General features: G+C 42.9%; 1 protein-coding gene across 1 annotated transcript in view; it reads left to right on the top strand.

Moving 5' to 3' along the window:
• The window catches only part of itga8 (integrin, alpha 8), a 65156-nt gene that overhangs the window by 38740 nt on the left and 3844 nt on the right, over positions 1-22572 (top strand). The window contains exons 20-29 of the mRNA XM_036971671.1: positions 1704-1851; positions 2112-2204; positions 5602-5681; positions 6010-6090; positions 6945-7050; positions 16377-16535; positions 20408-20521; positions 20656-20769; positions 20875-20976; positions 22448-22570. Of these exons, the coding sequence (XP_036827566.1) occupies positions 1704-1851; positions 2112-2204; positions 5602-5681; positions 6010-6090; positions 6945-7050; positions 16377-16535; positions 20408-20521; positions 20656-20769; positions 20875-20976; positions 22448-22570 (1120 nt within the window). The remainder of the gene's footprint in view (positions 1-1703; positions 1852-2111; positions 2205-5601; positions 5682-6009; positions 6091-6944; positions 7051-16376; positions 16536-20407; positions 20522-20655; positions 20770-20874; positions 20977-22447; positions 22571-22572) is intronic.

Consider the following 22572-nt stretch of genomic DNA (forward strand, 5'->3'; position numbering starts at 1 on the left):
GGTCCGAGATACTGTTGTGAAGAAGTTTAAAGCCGGATTTGGATACCAAAATATTTCCCAAGCTTTAAACATCCCAAGGAGCACTGTGCAAGCGATAATATTGAAATGGAAGGAGTATCAGACCACTGCAAATCTACCAAGACCTGGCTGTCCCTCTAAACTTTCAGTTCATACAAGGAGAAGACTGATCAGTGATGCAGCCAAGAGGCCCATGATCACTCTGGATGAACTGCAGAGATCTACAGCTGAGGTGGGAGACTCTGTCCATAGGACAACAATCAGTCGTATATTGCACAAATCTGGCCTTTATGGAAGAGTGGCAAGAAGAAAGCCATTTCTTAAAGATATCCATAAAAAGTGTTGTTTAAAGTTTGCCACAAGCCACCTGGGAGACACACCAAACATGTGGAAGAAGGTGCTCTGGTCAGATGAAACCAAAATTGAACTTTTTGGCAACAATGCAAAACGTTATGTTTGGCGTAAAAGCAACACAGCTGAACACACCATCCCCACTGTCAAACATGGTGGTGGCAGCATCATGGTTTGGGCCTGCTTTTCTTCAGCAGGGACAGGGAAGATGGTTAAAATTGATGGGAAAATGGATGGAGCCAAATATAGGCCCATTCTGGAAGAAAACCTGATGGAGTCTGCAAAAGACCTGAGACTGGGACGGAGATTTGTCTTCCAACAAGACAATGATCCAAAACATAAAACAAAATCTACAATGGAATGGTTAACAAAATAAACATATCCAGGTGTTAGAATGGCCAAGTCAAAGTCCAGACCTGAATCCAATCGAGAATCTGTGGAAAGAACTGAAAACTGCTGTTCACAAATGCTCTCCATCCAACCTCACTGAGCTCGAGCTGTTTTGCAAGGAGGAATGGGAAAAAATGTCAGTCTCTCGATGTGCAAAACTGATAGAGACATACCCCAAGCGACTTACAGCTGTAATCGCAGCAAAAGGTGGCGCTACAAAGTATTAACTTAAGGGGGCTGAATAATTTTGCACGCCCAATTTTTCCGTTTTTGATTTGTTAAAAAAGTTTGAAATATCCAATAAATGTCGTTCCACTTCATGATTGTGTCCCACTTGTTGTTGATTCTTCACAAAAAAATACAGTTTTATATCTTTATGTTTGAAGCCTGAAATGTGGCAAAAGGTCGCAAAGTTCAAGGGGGCCGAATACTTTCGCAAGGCACTGTATGTACTGTATCTAACATATGTAGCATATACGTCAACATGAATCAGTTACAGTCTCATTTAAATACAGCAGTTAAATAATCTTACTGATATAGGGGTGTGTTACACCTTGTGGTGTGTGTTGTGCCCTGCCCTGTCAAGTGAGGCATGTTGGGAAGATTCAGAAAAGTCCTTGTCAACCTGTAAACTTTCAACATATGTACATACTCACACTCACACACATTCATATACACACACACCCAAACAAAGTGTAGGACTGTGTTACAGCATGCAAGGAGAGAAGTTTACTCTCTGATTGTTTGCATTAGCAAGCGTGTAGTGAGGCCTGTGTGTGTGTGTGTTTTTCTACTGTTTCCATCTGTATGCTATCGCCATGGCAGCCCAACAAAAACACCCTGTCATTCTCCTCTGACTGACACACACACACATATTCTGACCTCTACTGTTTGACATAGTATTGACTTGTTTTTTTCTCTCTCCTGGACACACACAAATACAGGGACCGTACAGAGCTGGTGATCGGGGATGACAACCTGGTCATGTTGACCATAAACGCGGTTAACAAAGGAGAGGGGGCATATGAGACAGAGCTACACACACTCCTACCCCCTGAGGCTGATTACATAGGAGTGGAACGCAGGATAGAGGTGAGAACACACATTCACACACACTATCACCCCCCACACTGACCCTAGCCCAGCTCAACTAGACCCTACCGCCTTGCTGACCTCTTTACCATTACATTACATCCTGTTGACAATGGGGCACTAAGATGGATGAGGTTGTTACTGTCAGAACATTCATCACTCTCTTCCTCTCCTCCCTTCCCCCACATATCACTTCTCTTCCTCTTCCACCCTCTCCCTTCCACCTCCTCTCTTTTTGCCTGCCCTCCACTCCTCTCCAGTCTCTATCCAGGTTGAACTGTGAGTACAGAATGGTGAATGACTCCAGACTGGTGGTGTGTGACCTGGGGAACCCTATGGTTGCTGGAACAGAAGTAAGTCCAACACACTCACACACACACAAATGAACACACAAAAGATACACACACATACATGCCCCCACACTGACCTCCCCTTTACTTGGAAACATCCACTTCCTGTCCAAACAGGAAGCTGTCAATCAGATACAGCGGTGCTGATTGATATTTACCATGGTGATTGATCACCCAGATACCCCGTGCCCCACTGAGTCCCACACTCTGAAGCTGTCTGTGGGTTTTTCTGTGTGTGTTAATCCGTTTGCCCCTTGCATGACACATCCAGGAAGCACAGGCTTTGTTAAGTAAAGAGTGGTCCTTTCCGACATGTAACTCTACCCTGTGTTTCTGTAACCAGTCTGTCTGTGTGTGCATGTGTGTTTGTGTGTGTGTGTGTGTGTGTTTGTGTGTGTGTGTGTATGTGTTTGTGTGTGTGTGTATACTTGGCTACGTGCATAAGTGTGTGTGTGGTGTGAGCCTGAGAGCAGTATTTGTTAGCTCTAGAAGCGACACACAGCATTCTGATAAATCAATTATGTGATCATATTTCACTTCTGGGGTGCGGCTTTAGAGGGCTCCAAGGGGTTGAAGAGTGTGTGTGTTTGTGTGCGTGTGTGCACGTCAGCTCTCCTTCAGACCAGATGTGTCCCATACATACTTACCCTTGCCCCTTTGGACCTATAGGAATTCATGAGCTTTTATATAATAAACACACACACACAAACTTACTAATCATGCAGCCGGAATAACGCTTGTAGACCATTTTGAACGTATCTTTTTCTCATTCTAATATTTTGGAGTCAAGCCTCTAAAATGCAGACTGCACACTGGAGTGCTGCTACAGGCTCTTTGTGTGTCTTGACCAATCAGATTAATGGATAACGCAGGTCCCGCAGGCTGGCATAAAGCTCAAGGCGATCTCCACTTTCCTCTGGTATTTATTTAGCAAGCTGATAACTCATCACTCCCGACAGACACAAGCAAAAACTCTTACATAAATGGAGCAGCCTTCCTAAACATTAGCGAGCTGACATGATGTGTTGCATGGAAACGAGACAATTTTTCGGTCTGATCAACTGTAGAATACTAACAGCAGCTGCATAGTGTAGTCTACTATGGGCCCTGTTCCTCTGGCCAGGGTAAACGAAGCGGTAATGTTGTGAAATATAAACACAATAATATAACATATAAACACAATAATGCAAACTACATGATGCAAACCTACATAAAGCAAGCTCACCCCTGTGTTTTATTGTCCAATCGTGTTTCTTTCTCAGTGTCTGTCTATAGGACCCCCCTAGTCCTTTTTTAAAATATAATTCATATGAACAAGTACAAGGTTGCTGCAGTTTGACAGGGTTTTCATCCTCCCCAAGGCCAGGAGTTTTTTTAAACCATGTGACCTGATTAGAAAAACTCTGGTCCCATCATAGCCCATATTAAACAGATGAATCACGTCATACCGTATAAGGTCCAGAGTTTTACCTGGTTAAGTTACCAGATCAGGAAAAATGAAGGTCCTCAGAATTTTGTCTTCCGCTACACCACTCTGGGGCCTGTTGTGCCACCTCTGCCAGACAGTCAGCATGTACAATGTGAACAGAAACGGCCCCTGTACAGAGGCCTGTGGAACACCATATATAGCCTTAGAGCAATCAGAGGTCTCACTGGCCAGAAAAACAAATAGATACCTATCTGTTAGTTTGGTCGACAGTGTCAATCCCTTCTCTTACATCCCTTCTCTTACAAGGAATATGAGAACAGTCACAGAGCCATGGTCAATGGCTGGTCGATGCATTAGATCAGGTCGATGTCTGGTCGATATATTAGATCAGGTCGATGGCTGGTCGATGCATTAGATCAGGTCGATGGCTTAGAACAGGTTGATGGCTGGTCAATGCATTAGATCAGATCTATGGCTGGTCGATGCATTAGATCAGGTCGATGCATTAGATCAGGTTGATGGCTGGTCAATGCATTAGATCAGGTCGATGGCTGGTCGATGCATTAGAACAGGTCGATGGTTGGTTGATGCATTAGAAGAGGTCGATGGCTGGTCGATGCATTAGATCAGGTCGATTATATTAGAACAGGTCGATGGTTGGTCGATGCATTAGAACAGGTCGATGGCTGGTCAATGCATTAGATCAGGTCGATTATATTAGAACAGGTCGATGGTTGGTCGATGCATTAGAACAGGTCGATGGCTGGTCGATGCATTAGATCAGGTCGATGGCTGGTCGATGCATTAGATCAGGTTGATGGCCGGTCGATGCATTAGATCAGGTCGATGGCTGGTCGATACATTAGATCAGGTCAATGCATTAGATCAGGTCGATGGCTGATCGATGCATTAGAACAGGTCGATGGCTGGTCGATGCATTAGATCAGGTCGATGGCTGGTCGATGCATTAGAACAGGTCGATGGCTGGTCGATGCATTAGAACAGGTCGATGGCTGGTTGATGCATTAGATCAGGCCGATATATTAGAACAGGTCGATGGTTGTCGATGCATTAGAACAGGTCGATGGCTGGTCGATACATTAGATCAGGTCGATGGCTGGTCGATACATTAGATCAGGTCGATGGCTGCTCGATGCACTAGATAATTTCCTTGACAAACTCTGTCTCTGTACTATGGTGGGTTTTACAGTAGATCCAGATTAGACAGTTTTATAGTGGTGGTGGTGCTGTTCAAGACATGGGAGAGAAGCGACAGGAAATACATGTTTTCCAGATTTGGGGAGAGAGATATATTTGGGTCACTCTGTCTGTCTCTCTCTCTTTCTCTCAGCCTGGGGACCTCAGTGATTTAGACTCATTTGGTTTTTCGTCATCTCTGTTGAGTTTTACTGATTCTCTCTCTGATGTACAATAAAGTCTCTTTGACTTTGGAGTCCTAATGAGTTTCCGCCCTCAGGCTTCTCCCTTGTAGTTTTAGCGCGTGTTTAAGAGTTTCCGGCATTGACTAGTGTCTGACCTGTTGCTCATGACAACATTATTACACACACACACACACACAAATGCAAGAAGCCATTATCATAATCATGGTTATGAACTAAGCCCTCCACATGGTGTGAGTTAAGCAAGGGTTGAGGGGGGTTTAACTGGGGTCTGAAGACTAGAGGGAAAGGGATCTGGTCTGTCTCAGCCCACAGATCTGTACTGATCCTCCAACTGAGACACACACACACAATACAGATACGTAACCCAGATACACATACCATGGCCAGGTTCTGGTTAGTTTTAACAAAGGGAAACTCTACATGGGGTTAGAAGGCTGCTCGGTTTAACTGAACACTTACAGATGTCACTGACAGACTTTGAATTGTCTCTTTCTGTCTCTGTCCCTCTCCCTTTGTCTCTCTGTCCCTCTCTGTCCTTCTCTCTTTGTCTCACTGTCTCTGTCTCCAGGTATCTGTAGGTTTAAGGTTTGCTGTCCAAAGGCTGGATGATGCCGGTCCTCACATTGACTTTGACCTACAGATCCACAGGTGACAGACACACACAGGCAAAGGCATGCAAATACACATACACACACTGCGGAAGAGCTGTGACACACATAACTGTAAAAAGGAACCTCTGTCAGAATTCTGAGGATTTCTGTGGCTTTCCCAAACAAAGAGCGTCGAGACAGATGGCCGGAGGGAAACAGACGACACAAAACATTGACTGTTCATCTCGCCACAAACACACGCTCACTCACTCATTTACTCACACGCGCACACATGCACACGCACACACACCATACATCGTCAGGCCATGGTGCAGACTCTACATCCAAACATCTTTATTGACTCATGTGTGTCTCTTATCTTACAGTTCAAACAAAGACAACTCCAAGAGCAACCCAGTCAGTCTGTCTCTCTCCATCTCTGCCAGAGCTCAGCTAGACCTGAGGGGGTGAGTGATACATCTTTGTTCTGATTGATCTTTTCTCTAACCCTGTGACATTAGAATATCTTTGCTGTATTTGATGCACTTTGTTGTCATACAGTGTATCTCTTTGTCTTGTGCCATGTAGGTGAGACAGGCTCATTTAGTTTTCTATATTTCTATTGCCTAGTGTGGTTGTCTGTGTATGTTTCTATGAATAGATCTCTGCTAATCATGCACACATGAGCCAGTGCTAGTGCTCCTTCGTCACATACACGCTTGCACACACATACACACACGTTTGATTTACTATCGATGTGGGGAACAAAACATTGATTCCCATTCAAACTCCTTTTTTCCCTAACCGTTAACCTAACCCTAACCTTAATGCTAAGCTTAACCCCTAACCCTAAAACGAAACCTTACCCTAACCCTAATTGTAACCCTAACCTTAACTCCCAAGCCTAAAATAGCTTTTTTCCTTGTGGGTTCTGACAAAATGTCCCCACTTGTCCGAATGTTCCTTGTTTTACTATCCCCCCACACACACATACACACTTCAAAGCCTGGACCCAGAGTGACTTGGCTGGTTCTAAGGCAGTTGTACACACAAACAGACAGTGATCCGTGGGGGGCTGTGGGTGTGGGGGGCTGGAGGTTAAGGTCCAACCGGCGTTGGGTAAGTTGTGTTTGGCAGCGAAGTGGTGAGTGGCTTGGTGTTCACCCCCCAAGTTGTCCTGGATGTTGCATATCATTTGTTCTCCATATAATTTGTTCTCATACTCTCTCTCTTCTCTTTATTTCTCTATTGCTCCTCTTTTTCTTTCTTTCTCTCTTTCCCATCTCTTTCTCTGCCTCTCTCTCTCTCTCTCCCTTTCCAGGGTGTGTCATCCCTCTCAGGTGGTTCTTCCGTTTCCTCACTGGGAGCCCAAAGAGAAGCCGGTCAAAGAGGATGACGTAGGACCCCAGGTCACACACATCTACGAGGTACATACACACACAGTAAAAGCAGTAGCCCTGTAAGTGCTGTCTGCTGTCTGATCAAAGGCCTCCTGAACAGTGGTAATTACTGTCATAAAGGAAGAGAGAGAGAAAGAAAGAGCGGGGTGGAGGGATACGAGGGGGAATCAGACATACACTACCGTTCAAAGGTTTGGTGTCACTTAGAAATGTCCTTGTTTTTGAAAGAAAAACACATTTTTTTGTACTTTAAAATAACATCAAATTGATCAGAAATACAGTGTAGATATTGTTAATATTGTAAATGACTATTGTAACTGGAAATGGCAGATTTTTTAATGGAATATCTACCTACATAGGCGTACAGAGGCCCATTATCAGCAACCATCACTCCTGTGTTCCAATGGCCCGCTGTGTTAGCTAATCCAAGTTTATCATTTTAAAAGGCTAATTTCTTTTTTGTAACAGTATTTTTATTGGAATTTCACAATTTTCACCCATATTAAGAGATACAACAACAGAGACAAAGCACACAAAAGAAAAAAAAAGCACTCACTTACACATACCTACGCATATATATATATATATATACAGTGCCTTGCGAAAGTATTCGGCCCCCTTGAACTTTGCGACCTTTTGCCACATTTCAGGCTTCAAACATAAAGATATAAAACTGTATTTTTTTGTGAAGAATCAACAACAAGTGGGACACAATCACGAAGTGGAACGACATTTATTGGATATTTCAAACTTTTTTAACAAATCAAAAACTGAAAAATTGGGCGTGCAAAATTATTCAGCCCCCTTAAGTTAATACTTTGTAGCGCCACCTTTTGCTGCGATTACAGCTGTAAGTCGCTTGGGGTATGTCTCTATCAGTTTTGCACATCGAGAGACTGACATTTTTTCCCATTCCTCCTTGCAAAACAGCTCGAGCTCAGTGAGGTTGGATGGAGAGCATTTGTGAACAGCAGTTTTCAGTTCTTTCCACAGATTCTCGATTGGATTCAGGTCTGGACTTTGACTTGGCCATTCTAACACCTGGATATGTTTATTTTTTAACCATTCCATTGTAGATGTTGCTTTATGTTTTGGATCATTGTCTTGTTGGAAGACAAATCTCCGTCCCAGTCTCAGGTCTTTTGCAGACTCCATCAGGTTTTCTTCCAGAATGGTCCTGTATTTGGCTCCATCCATCTTCCCATCAATTTTAACCATCTTCCCTGTCCCTGCTGAAGAAAAGCAGGCCCAAACCATGATGCTGCCACCACCATGTTTGACAGTGGGGATGGTGTGTTCATGGTGATGAGCTGTGTTGCTTTTACGCCAAACATAACGTTTTGCATTGTTGCCAAAAAGTTCAATTTTGGTTTTATCTGACCAGAGCACCTTCTTCCACATGTTTGGTGTGTCTCCCAGGTGGCTTGTGGCAAACTTTAAACGACACTTTTTATGGATATCTTTAAGAAATGGCTTTCTTCTTGCCACTCTTCCATAAAGGCCAGATTTGTGCAATATACGACTGATTGTTGTCCTATGGACAGAGTCTCCCACCTCAGCTGTAGATCTCTGCAGTTCATCCAGAGTGATCATGGGCCTCTTGGCTGCATCTCTGATCAGTCTTCTCCTTGTATAAGCTGAAAGTTTAGAGGGACGGCCAGGTCTTGGTAGATTTGCAGTGGTCTGATACTCCTTCCATTTCAATATTATCACTTGCACAGTGCTCCTTGGGATGTTTAAAGCTTGGGAAATCTTTTTGTATCCAAATCCGGCTTTAAACTTCTTCACAACAGTATCTCGGACCTGCCTGGTGTGTTCCTTGTTCTTCATGATGCTCTCTGCGCTTTTAACGGACCTCTGAGACTATCACAGTGCAGGTGCATTTATACGGAGACTTGATTACACACAGGTGGATTGTATTTATCATCATTAGTCATTTAGGTCAACATTGGATCATTCAGAGATCCTCACTGAACGTCTGGAGAGAGTTTGCTGCACTGAAAGTAAAGGGGCTGAATAATTTTGCACGCCCAATTTTTCCGTTTTTGATTTGTTAAAAAAGTTTGAAATATCAATAAATGTGTCCCACTTGTTGTTGATTCTTCACAAAAAAATACAGTTTTATATCTTTATGTTTGAAGCCTGAAATGTGGCAAAAGGTCGCAAAGTTCAAGGGGGCCGAATACTTTCGCAAGGCACTGTATACAGTGGGGCAAAAAAGTATTTAGTCAGCCACCAATTGTGCAAGTTATCCCACTTAAAAAGATGAGAGAGGCCTGTAATTTTCATCATAGGTACACTTCAACTATGACAGACAAAATTAGTGGAAAAAATCCAGAAAATCACATTGTAAGATTTTTAATGAATTTATTTGCAAATTATGGTGGAAAATAAGTATTTGGTCACCTACAAACAAGCAAGATTTCTGGCTCTCACAGACCTGTAACCTCTTCTTTAAGAGGCTCCTCTGTCCTCCACTCGTTACCTGTATTAATGGCACCTGTTTGAACTTGTTATCAGTATAAAAGACACCTGTCCACAACCTCAAACAGTCACATTCCAAACTCCACTATGGCCAAGACCAAAGAGCTGTCAAAGGACACCAGAAACAAAATTGTAGACCTGCACCAGGCTGGGAAGACTGAATATGCAATAGGTAAGCAGCTTGGTTTGAAGCAATCAACTGTGGGAGCAAATATTAGGAAATGGAAGACATACAAGACCACTGATAATCTCCCTCGATCTGGGGCTCCGCGCAAGATCTCACCCCGTTGGGTCAAAATGATCACAAGAACGATGAGCAAAAATCCCAGAACCACACGGGGTGACCTAGTGAACAACCTGCAGAGAGCTGGGACCAAAGTAACAAAGCCTACCATCAGTAACACACTACGCCGCAAGGGACTCAAATCCTGCAGTGCCAGACGTGTCCCCCTGCTTAAGCCAGTACATGTCCAGGCCCATCTGAAGTTTACTAGAGAGCATTTGGATGATCCAGAAGAAGATTGAGAGAATGTCATATGGTCAGATGAAACCAAAACAGAACTTTTTGGTAAAAACTCATCTCATCGTGTTTGGAGGACAAAGAATGATGAGTTGCATCCAAAGAACACCATACCTACTGTGAAGCATGGGGGTGGAAACATCATGCTTTGGGGCTGTTTTTCTGCAAAGGGACCAGGACGACTGATCCGTGTAAAGGAAAGAACGAATGGGGCCATGTATCGTGAGATTTTCAGTGAAAACTTCCTTCTTGGGTCTTTCAGCATGACAATGATCCCAAACACACCGCCCGGGCAACAAAGGAGTGGCTTCGTAAGAAGCATTTCAAGGTCCTGGAGTGGCCTAGCCTGTCTCCAGATCTCAACCCCATAGAAAATCTTTGGAGGGAGTTGAAAGTCCGTGTTGCCCAGCAACAGCCCCAAAACATCACTGCTCTAGAGGAGATCTGCATGGAGGAATGGGCGAAAATACCAGCAACAGTGTGTGAAAACCTTGTGAAGACTTACAGAAAACATTTGACCTCTGTCATTGCCAACAAAGGGTATATATCAAAGTATTGAGATAAACTTTTGTTATTGACCAAATACTTATTTTCCACCATAATTTGCAAATAAATTAATAAAAAATCCTACAATGTGATTTTCTGGATTTTTTTTCTCATTTTGTCTGTCATAGTTGAAGTGTACCTATGAGGAAAATTACAGGCCTCTCTCATATTTTTAAGTGGGAGAACTTGCACAATTGGTGGCTGACTAAATACTTTTTTGCCCCACTATATATACATACACACACATACATATACATACACACATGCATATACACATATATACGTGTACACACATACATACATACACATATGCGTGTACACACATACATACATACACACACATACATACATACCACACACACCCATACATACGTACACCATTTTCCTCTTCCCGCTCGGTGCTTCTCTCACCCCATCCCCATCATTGCGTCTCTCAATACATACATTTTTATCAAACTTACAAACAGAAATTAAACAAAAAAGCTCTGTTTAAACCAAGAATTTAGGTTCCACACATGGAACGTACAGTGTAGTTCTGAAATACATAGATCCCCGCCATTCTAAGAGAATCCTTGCAGCATAATAGCTGATACCTCGGGTTCTAGGTAATTTAGATAAGGTTCCCATACTTTGTAGAACTGGTCTGTTTTAGAATGCAATGTACATGTCAGATATTCCAGAGGCACCCATTCAAATAGTATATTATGCCAATCTTTAATAGAAGGAACCTTATCACTAATCCACTGTAAAAGGATGTTTTTCCTCGCTGCGAAGGTAAGGATGTTGTAAAGCCTCCTTTTACCCACAGAAGTAACATGCCTACTAGGGAGACCCAACAGTAAAGAAACTGGGTCCAATTCTAGATCAACCCCTAGGATCTTTTCAATTTCTTGCAGAACACCAGACCAGTATCTTTGTATTTTGGTACATGACCATAAACAATGTGTTAGGGTGCCTGTATCAGTTTTGCATTTAAGACACTGAGGGGAAGAGGAAGTGGGGCTAAAAGCATTTGGGGATATATGCAATATGTGTATTATTCTTAATTGGATTCCTCTAGTACGATTACATATAGATATTGTTTTTGCATATCTCCAAATGTCCTCCCACATCTCTTCGTCAATAGTAACAGACAATTCTTTCTCCCACACTTGTTTCACCCTCTGTGTGTTGACAGCAGAAAAGGACCTTAAAGTATCATAAAACAGACTTACAGACATTTTCCTTTGTGCGAAAAAAAAGCATTCTTTCAATGACAGACACATCAGGGTTACCAATTAAGGTGGTGCTCTTCAGAATATAATGTCTTACTTGTAGGAAGCGGAAAAGGTCCTGCTTTGGGAGTCGATATTTCACGACCATCTGCTCAAATGACAATAAAATCTTATCAGCAAATAAGTCATTTAGCCTGCGTATGCCCTTATTAAGCCAAAAGTTAAAGCCAGCATCCAGCAATCCTGGACTGAAATCTGGGTTGTTAAGAATTGGGGTAAGAGCAGAGGTTAGTTTGGACCTTCCCAGGAAGCGTTGAACTGACCTCCATACTTTGAGTGTGTTAAGTGTAACGGGATTATTGCAGTGATCTTCTACAGACTTGAAACTTCTGAAAAATAAAATATCCTGTAAGGGGTATTTTGAAAGAGAAGTCTCAATGTCTAACCAAATAGAGGAGTCATCATTTGTGATCCAGTCAGAAATATAACAAAGGTGGGCACACCATTGATAGAACCTGATATTGGGCAGGTCCAAGCCGCCCATAGAACTTGGCAGCTGCAATATTTCCATCTTAAGTCTTGGCTTGCGTTTACTCCATATAAAGGAACTTAGCCATCCATTTACATCCTTTATTACCTTATTGGAGAGTAATACTGGGATCATTTGGATTGGGTAAAGTAGTCTAGGTAAAATGTTCATTTTCAAGAGGGATATTCTACCCAACCAAGAAATTGGGAGAGAGTTCCAGCGCTCCAGATCCTGTCTTATTGTATCAAACAAGGGAACAAAATTGGCTTTGTACATTTGCTGGAATTTAGGAGTTACAAATATACCCAGATACATGAAACCTGAGGGAGACCATTTAAAAGGGAAGGGGGGAGAAATATTAGGTACAGAGTGTAGGCTACCAAGTGGCATAGCCTCTGACTTAGTTAGGTTAATCTTGTAGCCTGAGAATTCGCTGAATAATTAAATAATATTAATAAGAGATGTAATTGAAGTCTCGGGACTAGAGATGAATATCAGGACATCATCAGCATACAAGCTTATTTTATGGTGAACATCATCAATGAGCAGCCCCTGTATAGCAGGCGTTACCCTGATGGACTCGGCCAGTGGTTCCATAACGAGTGCAAAGAGGAGAGGGGATAAAAAGGACAGCCCTGTCTGGTACCTCTGTGTATAGAGAAGCTATTTGACCTTATTCCATTAGTAAGGACAGCAGCCTGAGGATCATCATATAAAACTTTCACCCATTTTATAAAGTTGTCCCTAGACCAAATTTATTTAGAGCAAATAATATGTAAGACCACTCCACACGATCAAATGCTTTCTCAGCATCTAGGGAGAGCACAAGACCATCCATAGCACTTTGTTGGTAGGCTTGAATTACATTAAGAAGCCGCCTGACATTGTTGCATGACTTTACGGCCCTTAATGAAGCCAGTTTGGTCTCCTTTCACAATTAGTGGCAGTGAGTCCTCTAATCTTGTGGCTAGAATTTTAGAAAGCAATTTTCTATCCACATTCAGAAGGGAAATTGGTCTGTACGAGGAATAAGACTCTTTTCCCTTTTTGAGAATAAGTGAAATGTTGGCTTCTCAGCGTTTGAGGGAGCTGGTCATTTGAAAATGAGTGGTTAAACATATCACGCAATGGCTCAAGGATCAGGCCATGGAACTCTTTATAGAACTCACTACAAAACCCGTCTGGTCCTGGGGCCTTACCATTTTGCAGATTCTTAATTGCGAACATTATCTCTTCCTTGGTAATAGGGGCATTAAGGAGAGACCTCTGTTCTTCGGAGATAGTAGGGAGCTCAATCTTACAAAATAAGTTCTCCATTAATTTGGGTGCATCCTTTGGCAGTTCTGAGGCATAAAGGTTTGTATAACATTTCTTAAATGAGTCACTTATCAATTTATTTTCATATAAATGATTACCATCAGAATCAGTAATAGTAGCAATTGACTGAGAGTCAGCTCTCTTTTTAGCTAGGTATGCCAAGTACTTTCCTGGCTTATCGCCATGTTCATATAGCTTTTGCCTGACAAATTTCATTTTCTTTTCAGCGTCCTGTGTTAGGAGAGAGTCTAACGTTGATCTAATGACTGATATTTCCTTTAATAGGGCAGGAGTGGGAGTTTTAATGTAGTCCTTCTCTTTAGTTCCTAATTCACCCTCTAACATTATGTTGCTTTTCACGCTTTTTCCGCCTCTTAGTAGCTGTGTATGACATAATCAGCCCCCTGGCGTACGCTTTACAGGTCTCCCAAAGGAGCGAGGGGTTATCTGTTGATTGAGAGTTAATAGAGAAAAATGCGTTAAACTCTGTAATAAAATATGATGTGAATGTATGGTCTTTAAGAATGGTTGTATTCAACCTCCAATGTCTTGACCGATTGAATGCCCCGCTGAGTTTTATGTCCAGGATCACCTCTGCATGATCAGATATGACTATGCTTCCTATCCTAACGGATAAAACAGACTGCAAAGATGTCCTGGGCATAAAGAAGTAATCTATTCTAGTCTGACATCCATTAAGTGCAGAGAAAAAAGTTAACTCTCTGTTGGAGGGATGAAAAGTTCTCCAAACATCAGCATACCCCTGATCATCACAAATAGCTTTAAGTGACTTAGCTTGAGGAGAGAGTGAAGCTATACCGCTGGGAAACGTATCAATAAGGGGTTTAACAAGCAGTTAAAATCTCCTCCAACCACTGCACTGTCCGAGTTCAATTCTGAAAAGTCTAGGAATACCTTAGTGAGGAAACCAGGGGGGTGAGCAGGGGGGAAGTAAATATTCATTATGGAAATGTTCTGCCCTTGTAAAGTACCATTAATTATAACAAAGCGACCAAATTTATCTTTCACACAATTCAAGACCTTAAGTGGTAAGTTCTTTTTCACCAGAATTGCTACACCTCTACTTCTGGATGTAAATGATGAGAAAAACACTTGACCGAACCCCCCTTGTTGTAATTTCAGGGGCTCCTTATCATCCAAATGAGTTTCTTGCAACAGGGCAATATTTTCATTTTTCAAAAAAGACAGTACCTTCTTCCTTTTAATGGGGTTATGGCTCCCTCTAATGTTCCATGTACATACACGCAGTCTGTTACCTGCCATTGTGTCTTGACCATTCAATATCCAGACTGGATCCCACTGTAAAAGTGGGGTGGTACCTTTTTCCATGTGTTGAACTCTCCTCTATCTCACCGAGCATAAACAAACGATATGAACCCTGAACTCGAACTATACTAAACCCAGAAATTAAACATGTAAAGATCCAAAAGGGGGTTTTCCCACTAGCTAACATGCAGGGGATTTCAACTCTCCAATGTAGACTCTTAAGTCCGCATTGCCGCTCAATAGCCTCATCCTTTATATATATGGAAATTAAAATCAATAGAAGAAGATTGAGGCTCTTCCACCTAAAACTAAGCCTGGGCAACAATATGGATTCACACATATCTCAGCCTCAATGGTGACCATAATCTTCAATGTGGCCGGGTACAACAGGCGTAGTCCATCTTCATTCTCCTGAGTCGAGCCTTCGCCTCATCAAACGCTTTGTGTCTTCGTACAACCTCAGTGGAATAATCATTGAAGAATGAGACCTTTGGACTTTTACGTTGACTACCATCAGAGCTGATGTTTCTAACCGCGTCCATGACGCGCTGCTTGTCGGTGAAGTTGTGGAACTTTATAACTACCGGCCGTGGGCGCTGGTTGGGACCGGGTATCGGTGCTTGAGAGCGATGGGCTCTGTCCAGCTTCACACGACCAGCCTTAGTGTCCATTTGTAGGTAGCCAGGGATCCATTCCTCAAAGAATTTTACTGAACGTGTCCCTTCAGAATTTTCCGGGAGTCCCACAACACGAATATTGCATCTGCGTGTACTACTCCCTTCACAGAACAGCGCAAACTTCAATTTCTTGGCATGGAACAGCCTTCATATCTCAGAACAAGAATAGACTGACGAGTTTCAGAAGAAAGCTCTTTGTTTCTGGCCATTTTGAGCCTGTAATCAAACCCACAAATGCTGATGCTCCAGATACTCAGCTAGTCTAAAGGACTGTTTTATTGCTTCTTTAATTAGCACAAGAGTTTTCAGCTGTGCTAACATAATTGCAAAAGGGTATTCTAATGATCAATTAGCCTTTGAAATGATAAACTTGGATTAGCTAACACAACGTGCCATTGGAACACAGGAGTGATGGTTGCTGATAATGAGCCTCTGTATACCTATGTAGATATTATACGTGTGTGTGTTGAAGATGCAGTGAAGAGGGACATCTGCTGGATGTCTGCAGTGCTCCTGTCCTGCAGTCTGTCCAGCTGGTTATAGTTAGGTCGGCCAGAGTTGCTCTCTCAGAGAATTCCTGCCTGGAGCACTGGGACCATGTCCTGTTTGGGTGACTCACCATCACCACCCTCAGAGTTAATGGAAAGGGGCTAAGCTGAGTGGCTTGGTGTTCTCATACTCTCTCTCTTCTTCCTTCACTCTACTTCCCTCCCCCTCCCTCTCTACTACCCCCTCTCTCTTCCTCTCATCTCTGTCTCCTTTCCCTCTTACTCTCTCAGCTCCATAACTCAGGTCCCAGCAGTATTCGGGAGGCGGAGCTCCAGGTGGGCTGGCCCTCTCGTTTCCGTGACGAACACCTGCTCTACGCTATGGAGGTTCTAACGGAAGGACCAATCAGCTGCCGGAGCAACACCAGCCTCAACCTCCTGGGCCTACAGGTAACACAATAACACCTCCTGCTGAGACTGGACACTGGACACTGTACTCATGCACTAATGTTCTATATTTATTAACATGTATTGGTCTCCAATTCTTCAGAAACTATGGCATAAATGCTTTTGTGAAATTACAGCTCAGTTAGATCAAATATTTACTGACCCGATCTAGCATTGATGCAGCTCAGTTCTTCTCATAATAAAATAGGGTAACAGGATGTCATCTACCGTCTGGTTTATGTTTGTGATGATGACTGAGTAATGTGCTTTAATGATGACAGGACAAAGTCACTCATTCCATGTTTATTGAAGACTGTAGGAGGACGGAGAGGGAGTAGTGGAGTCGGCCCATAGCAGGGTTGGTGGTGAAGAGCAGGATGCCAGTAAAGACAATGTGGTTGTAGTTGTCATCATACAGCCCCCAGCCCTTAGGAAGACTTAAGTACACCAGGTCATCTTTATCGAGCGCCAGAGCCACGGCACCTGTCATGTACTCATAACCACCATGGAAGTTGTCCTCGACGTTGTATATCATTTGCTGTCCATTTTTGACCAAGTAAACACCCATTTTCTCTGTCCAGGCTCTCGACCCATGGAGGTGAATGTGAAGTAGTAGACTCCTCTCACTGGTGCTGAGAACATACCTGTATCAGAGGGGAAGCAGGGAGAGATCAGCACTATCCGTCTCTCTTAGGCACTGTAGCTGCCTGTTAGTGGTTTGGGTCTGTGCCAGTAGCTGGCCCCTGTGGGCACCACAGGCGCCCGGTGGCACCATAATTGGGGGAGGGCGGGCTCATAGGAACGACTGAAGTGAATGGTATCGAACACATCAAACACATACCATTCCATTCACGCCATTCCAGACAATGTTATGAGCCGTCCTCCCCTCAGCAGCCTCCTGTGGTGGACACGTGAGCATGGAGATTGTGTGTTTATGTTTATACCTTTATCTGAGTTGTAGATGTATTGCTGTGTGGGTGAACCTGTAGTATTGTTACGGTGTAAGTTTCATCTGTAGTATTGTCGGCGTAAGCTGTACCTGAGTTTGGGTCGTAACCGTTGCCAATGTCGGTGAAGACTTTTTCATAGACCAGAGTGATCTCAGTTTGAAAGGGTCCCACATATCCTGAGTCCGTCAAACCAACAGAAAAAGCCAACTGTCTTCTGTGCGAACACATGAGAATGAATCCAATAAAGATATATAGTCACCTGCATTCTTTCCCTTCAGTTCTGCCACATGACTCTCACTGGCTGTCACTCTCAATCAAATGTATTTATAAAGCCCTTCCTACATCAGCTGATGTCACAAAGTGCTGTACAGAAACCCAGCCGAAAACCCCAAACAGCAAGCAATGCAGGTGTAGAAGCACGATGGCTAGGAAAAACTCCCTAGAAAGGCCAGAACCTAGGAGGAAACCTAGAGAGGAACCAGGCTATGAGGGGTGGCCACTTCTGGCTGTGCCGGGTGGAGATTATAACAGAACATGGCCAAGATTTTCAAACGTTCATAGATGACCTGCAGGGTCAGATAATAATAATCACAGTGGTTGTAGAGGGTGCAACAGGTCAGCACCTTGGTAGTAAATATCAGTTGTCATAGCCGATCATTCGGAGTATCTCTACCGCATCTGCTGTCTCTAGAGAGTTGAAAACAGCAGGTCTGGGACAAAGTAGCATGTTCGGTGAACAGGTCAGGGTTCCATGGCCGCAGACAGAACAGTTGAAACTGGAGCAGCAGCACGACCAAGTGGACTGGGGACACAAAATAAACATCCTGGCTTACTTTACAGTGCGGAGTATGATCACCTTCAAAACCTTCCATCACAAAAAAGTATTTAAAAAAAAAAGAAAGTTAGGTTTGACAGCTAGACTAACCGTAAAAAAAAAATCCTATCTGGCGTGTCAGGCCAGGTAGTCATGAGAAAGACATCCCCCCCCCCGCTATGGGCGCAATCGGGCAATGTAGGCTTTAACGTTACACAATCGCCCAACCTTCTCTCTCACTCTCTCACACACACACACACACACACACAGTAGGCGTGGTTACAATAGGCTAACGTAGTATGTCAATGGTTTTAGGAACAGCAGTAACATCAGGCAGGATTTAGGCTACCAACTGCCTAACCAATTGTAGCTCAATCTTGGGTGCAATGATCATGTTCCCGCACTGACTGACTGTATGGAGGCTCGTTGACTTAATGTTACGTTAGCCTACATGCTACACAAGCAAAATTATATATAGCTGTTGGCTATATTAGCCACAACTTACCGTTCTCTGTGTAGCTTCAAATGTCGAAACAAAGTTGGAAGTTGTTGCGCCTCTGCGTAGTATTTATGTCCGAAAATAATAATTTGGTGTATCATCATTCCATGGGCTACGACTGAATTCACCCACCGACATTCATCTGCATTGCCGCGTGCAACTTTTTCTCACCTGGCACAATTTGATTGACTGCTGTCCGATTCAAACTGTAATCAGTTAAATGAAGAGTTGATGCGCTGCCTGAGACAAGGCAGAGTTTAGCACACGAAGATCTCCCCCGCGACACCCTGGCCTCCAGGGCCAGAAAATAATGCATACAAGAAAACAACATACTGTGATGTAGCTTTAGAACATTGCTTTGCTTGATCACATCCTAACATTCATGTTCAGGTGAAGTGTACATGTAGTAGCTCTGATAAGTAAAACATTTTAGTCACCTGTATTTTCTTGGCCATCAGCTCTGCCACCTGGCTCTCACTGGCTGTCACTGTGTTCTCCAGGGCTGACAGTTCTGCTGCTTGATCTGGATAGAGGCTAAAGGCATTATCCAGAACTGTGATTATTTTTCTATTGAGCAAATTATTAACTCAATAGCTCTTCAGAACACATTTCATTATTACTTGCATTGTCTTTCTTCAGTTCTGCCATCTGGCTCTGAAGGGCTGTTAGTTGGCTTCCCAAGGATAACATTAGTGCTGCTTGACCTGGAATGATATAAATATAGTAGACAATATGTAACATCTACCTAAAGTAAAGAAAGTTTAAAAAATATTGAAATAGGTATATACAGTGCCTTCAGAAAGTATTCACACCCCTTTACTTTTTTCACATTTTGTTGTGTTACAGCCTGAATTAAAAATGTATTACATTGAGATTTGTGTCACCTTTTTGTTATTAATACAAAATGTAAACCTGAGTCAATAAGTATTCAACCCCTTTCTTATGGCAAGCCTAAATAAGTTCAGGTGTAAATGTGCTTCAAAAATCACGTAATAAATTACATGGACTCATTCTGTGTTCAATAATAGTGGTTAACATGATTTTTTAATGACTACTCCATCTCTGTACCCCACACATACAATTATCTGTAAGGTCCCTCAATCGAGTAGTCCCTCAATCGAGTACTTATTAAAAATCCTACAATGTGATTTTCGGGATTTTTTTCCCACATTTTGTCTGTCATAGTTGAAGTGTACCTATGATGAAAATTACAGGCCTCTCTCATATTTTTAAGTGGGAGAACTTGCACAATTGGTGGCTGACTAAATACTTTTTTTGCCCCACTGTATGTAATGTCAAAGTAAAAGAAAAATTCCATTTTAAAAAAGATTCATAAAAATGTGATAACTAAAATATAGTCGTTGCATAAGTATTCTGCCCCTTTGTTTAGGCAAGCCTAAATGAGTTTAGGAGTAAAAATAGGCTTAAATACTTTAGCAAGGCACTGTAAGTGTGTACCTGTAGTGTTTTTTGTATAGATGGTTGGTTGGTCTTATAAGTGGTATGTAATAATGTGACTTAATTCTCTCCTCTCTTGCTCTCACGCGCACTCTTTCTCTGTCTGTGTCTCTCTGTCTCCCTCTCTCTCTCTTTCTCTCTCTCTCTCTCTCAGATGTCCTCTGTCCAGGACACTCCAGAATTGTTGGGCTTTCTGAGAAACAGTAGCTCTCCTCACCGCTACAGACGAGCCACCAGCGCTGCCCAGCCCTACAGCAGCAAGACCCTGGTACTTACAATACGTGCACTTCATTATCAGCAGCCTTGGATTTCACTGTCAGCTTGTTTGGTATTACTATACAGCAGCAGTTTTGGAATGTATATGAACTCTCTCTCTCTCTCTCTGTCTCACCCGCTCTGTAGAACTGCAGTAACATCATTTGTCTAAGAGTTCTGTGTGTGGTCGGGCGGTTGGACCGTGGTCAGAGCGCTGTAGTCAAGATCCGCTCCCGACTCTGGGCTCACACCTTCCTCCAGGTGAGCACACAAACATAAACCCAAACTTATGTACTACTGGGAGTATTCATATGTTATTATTAGTATTAAGAAATAAAGTATCTATAACATCTATTCACCTTGCAGAGACGTAACGACCCATACCTCCTCAACTCCACCGTGTCCTTCAGAGTGACGGCCCTGCCCTATCGCCTCCAGCCCGCCTCCTTACCCCAACACACCACTTCAGTAAGATACCCCTAACACTTACCCATACCTATACAGTCTTAGAAGGAAAGGAGCCTGGAACAACCTTCTGAGGTTCTAAAAATTGCCGCACGGGGAACCTTTCCAGTTCAAAAAGGTTCCATGAGGAACCCCTTTGAAAAGGGTTTTCGACAGTGGTGGAAAAATTGTCATACTTGAGTAAAAGTACTGTATTACTGTACCTTAAAAGAAAGGTATTAAAAATCCCATGGCACTTATCGTAAGAGTTGGGGTGTTAACCCCGGTGTCCTGGCTAAATTCCCAATCTGGCCCTCAAACCATCACGGTCACCTAATAATCCCCAGTTTACAATTGGCTCATTCATCCCCCTCCTCTCCCCTGTAACTATTCCCCAGGTCGTTGCTGCAAATGAGAACGTGTTCTCAGTTCTCAGTCAACTTGCTTCTTTAATCTGGAAAACAGTTTTCAACTGTGCTAACATAATTGCAAAAGGGGTTTCTAATGATCAATTAGCCTTTTAAAATTATAAACTTGGATTAGCTAACACGGCGTGCCATTGGAACACAGGAGTGATGGTTGCTGATAATGGGCCTCTGTACGGCTATGTAGATATTCCATAAAAAATCATCCGTTTCCAGCTACAATAGTCATTTACAACATTAACCATGTCTACACCATATTTCTGATCAATTTGATGTTATTTTAATGGACCCCAAACTTTTGAACGATATGCAATGCGCAATGCTGAGAACTCCGGAAGAAGAATGATAATTTAATTACCATAGCGAATTATTGTAATGTTTGTTTATGTGTCAATTAATCCCATAAGGGATGGGTTGGCGATTTGAAAAGAAAATATCAATTTCATTCAGTAACTATTCCAACTTTGGGATTTGCATGGACTCTCGAGGAACTCATACATCTCTGTAAACCCCATTGAAGCTACAAAACTGTCAGTGTTCAACCTTAACATATGATGACAATGCAACAGAACAGATGAACAGGAATGACATTTACCCCCACGGGTGGCCTGAAAAGCCACGCCCACACTAAGACATGCCTCCAGTCAAGGGTTTTGCTACATTGAAACATTAAAGGTTCCTCCATGAACCTAACCATAGGTGCAAATGTGAACCATTGACTATCAATGGTTACTCAAGGATCTCCAGGGTTCCTAGAGTCACCACTAATTCTAAGAGTGTACCCTGCCCTACTGCTTACCCCAACACACCACTTCAATAAGATACCCCTAACATGAACCCTGACCTCTACCTTGCAGGATAGCCTCCAGACCTCCTACTTACCCCAACACACCACCTCAATAAGATAACACTAACCCTTACCTCTACCCTGCCCTATAGCCTCCAGTCCTCCTCCCTACACCAACACACCACTTCAGTAAGATGTGACATCCACCCTAACTATTACCTACAATAACCTTTACCCTGAACCCCACCCAGCCTGTAACTAACTGTGATTGTGTGTGTTAAAGATGGGTACACTGGTGCTGTGGGGGACTCCTGATGTGGCGTTTGCTGTTCCTCTGTGGGTCATCATCCTGGCCATCCTACTGGGACTGCTGGTCCTGGCCATGCTAACACTGGCCATGTGGAAGGT

Source organism: Oncorhynchus mykiss, chromosome 3 (genome assembly GCF_013265735.2).
Source record: "Oncorhynchus mykiss isolate Arlee chromosome 3, USDA_OmykA_1.1, whole genome shotgun sequence".
Classification (NCBI taxonomy): domain Eukaryota; kingdom Metazoa; phylum Chordata; class Actinopteri; order Salmoniformes; family Salmonidae; genus Oncorhynchus; species Oncorhynchus mykiss.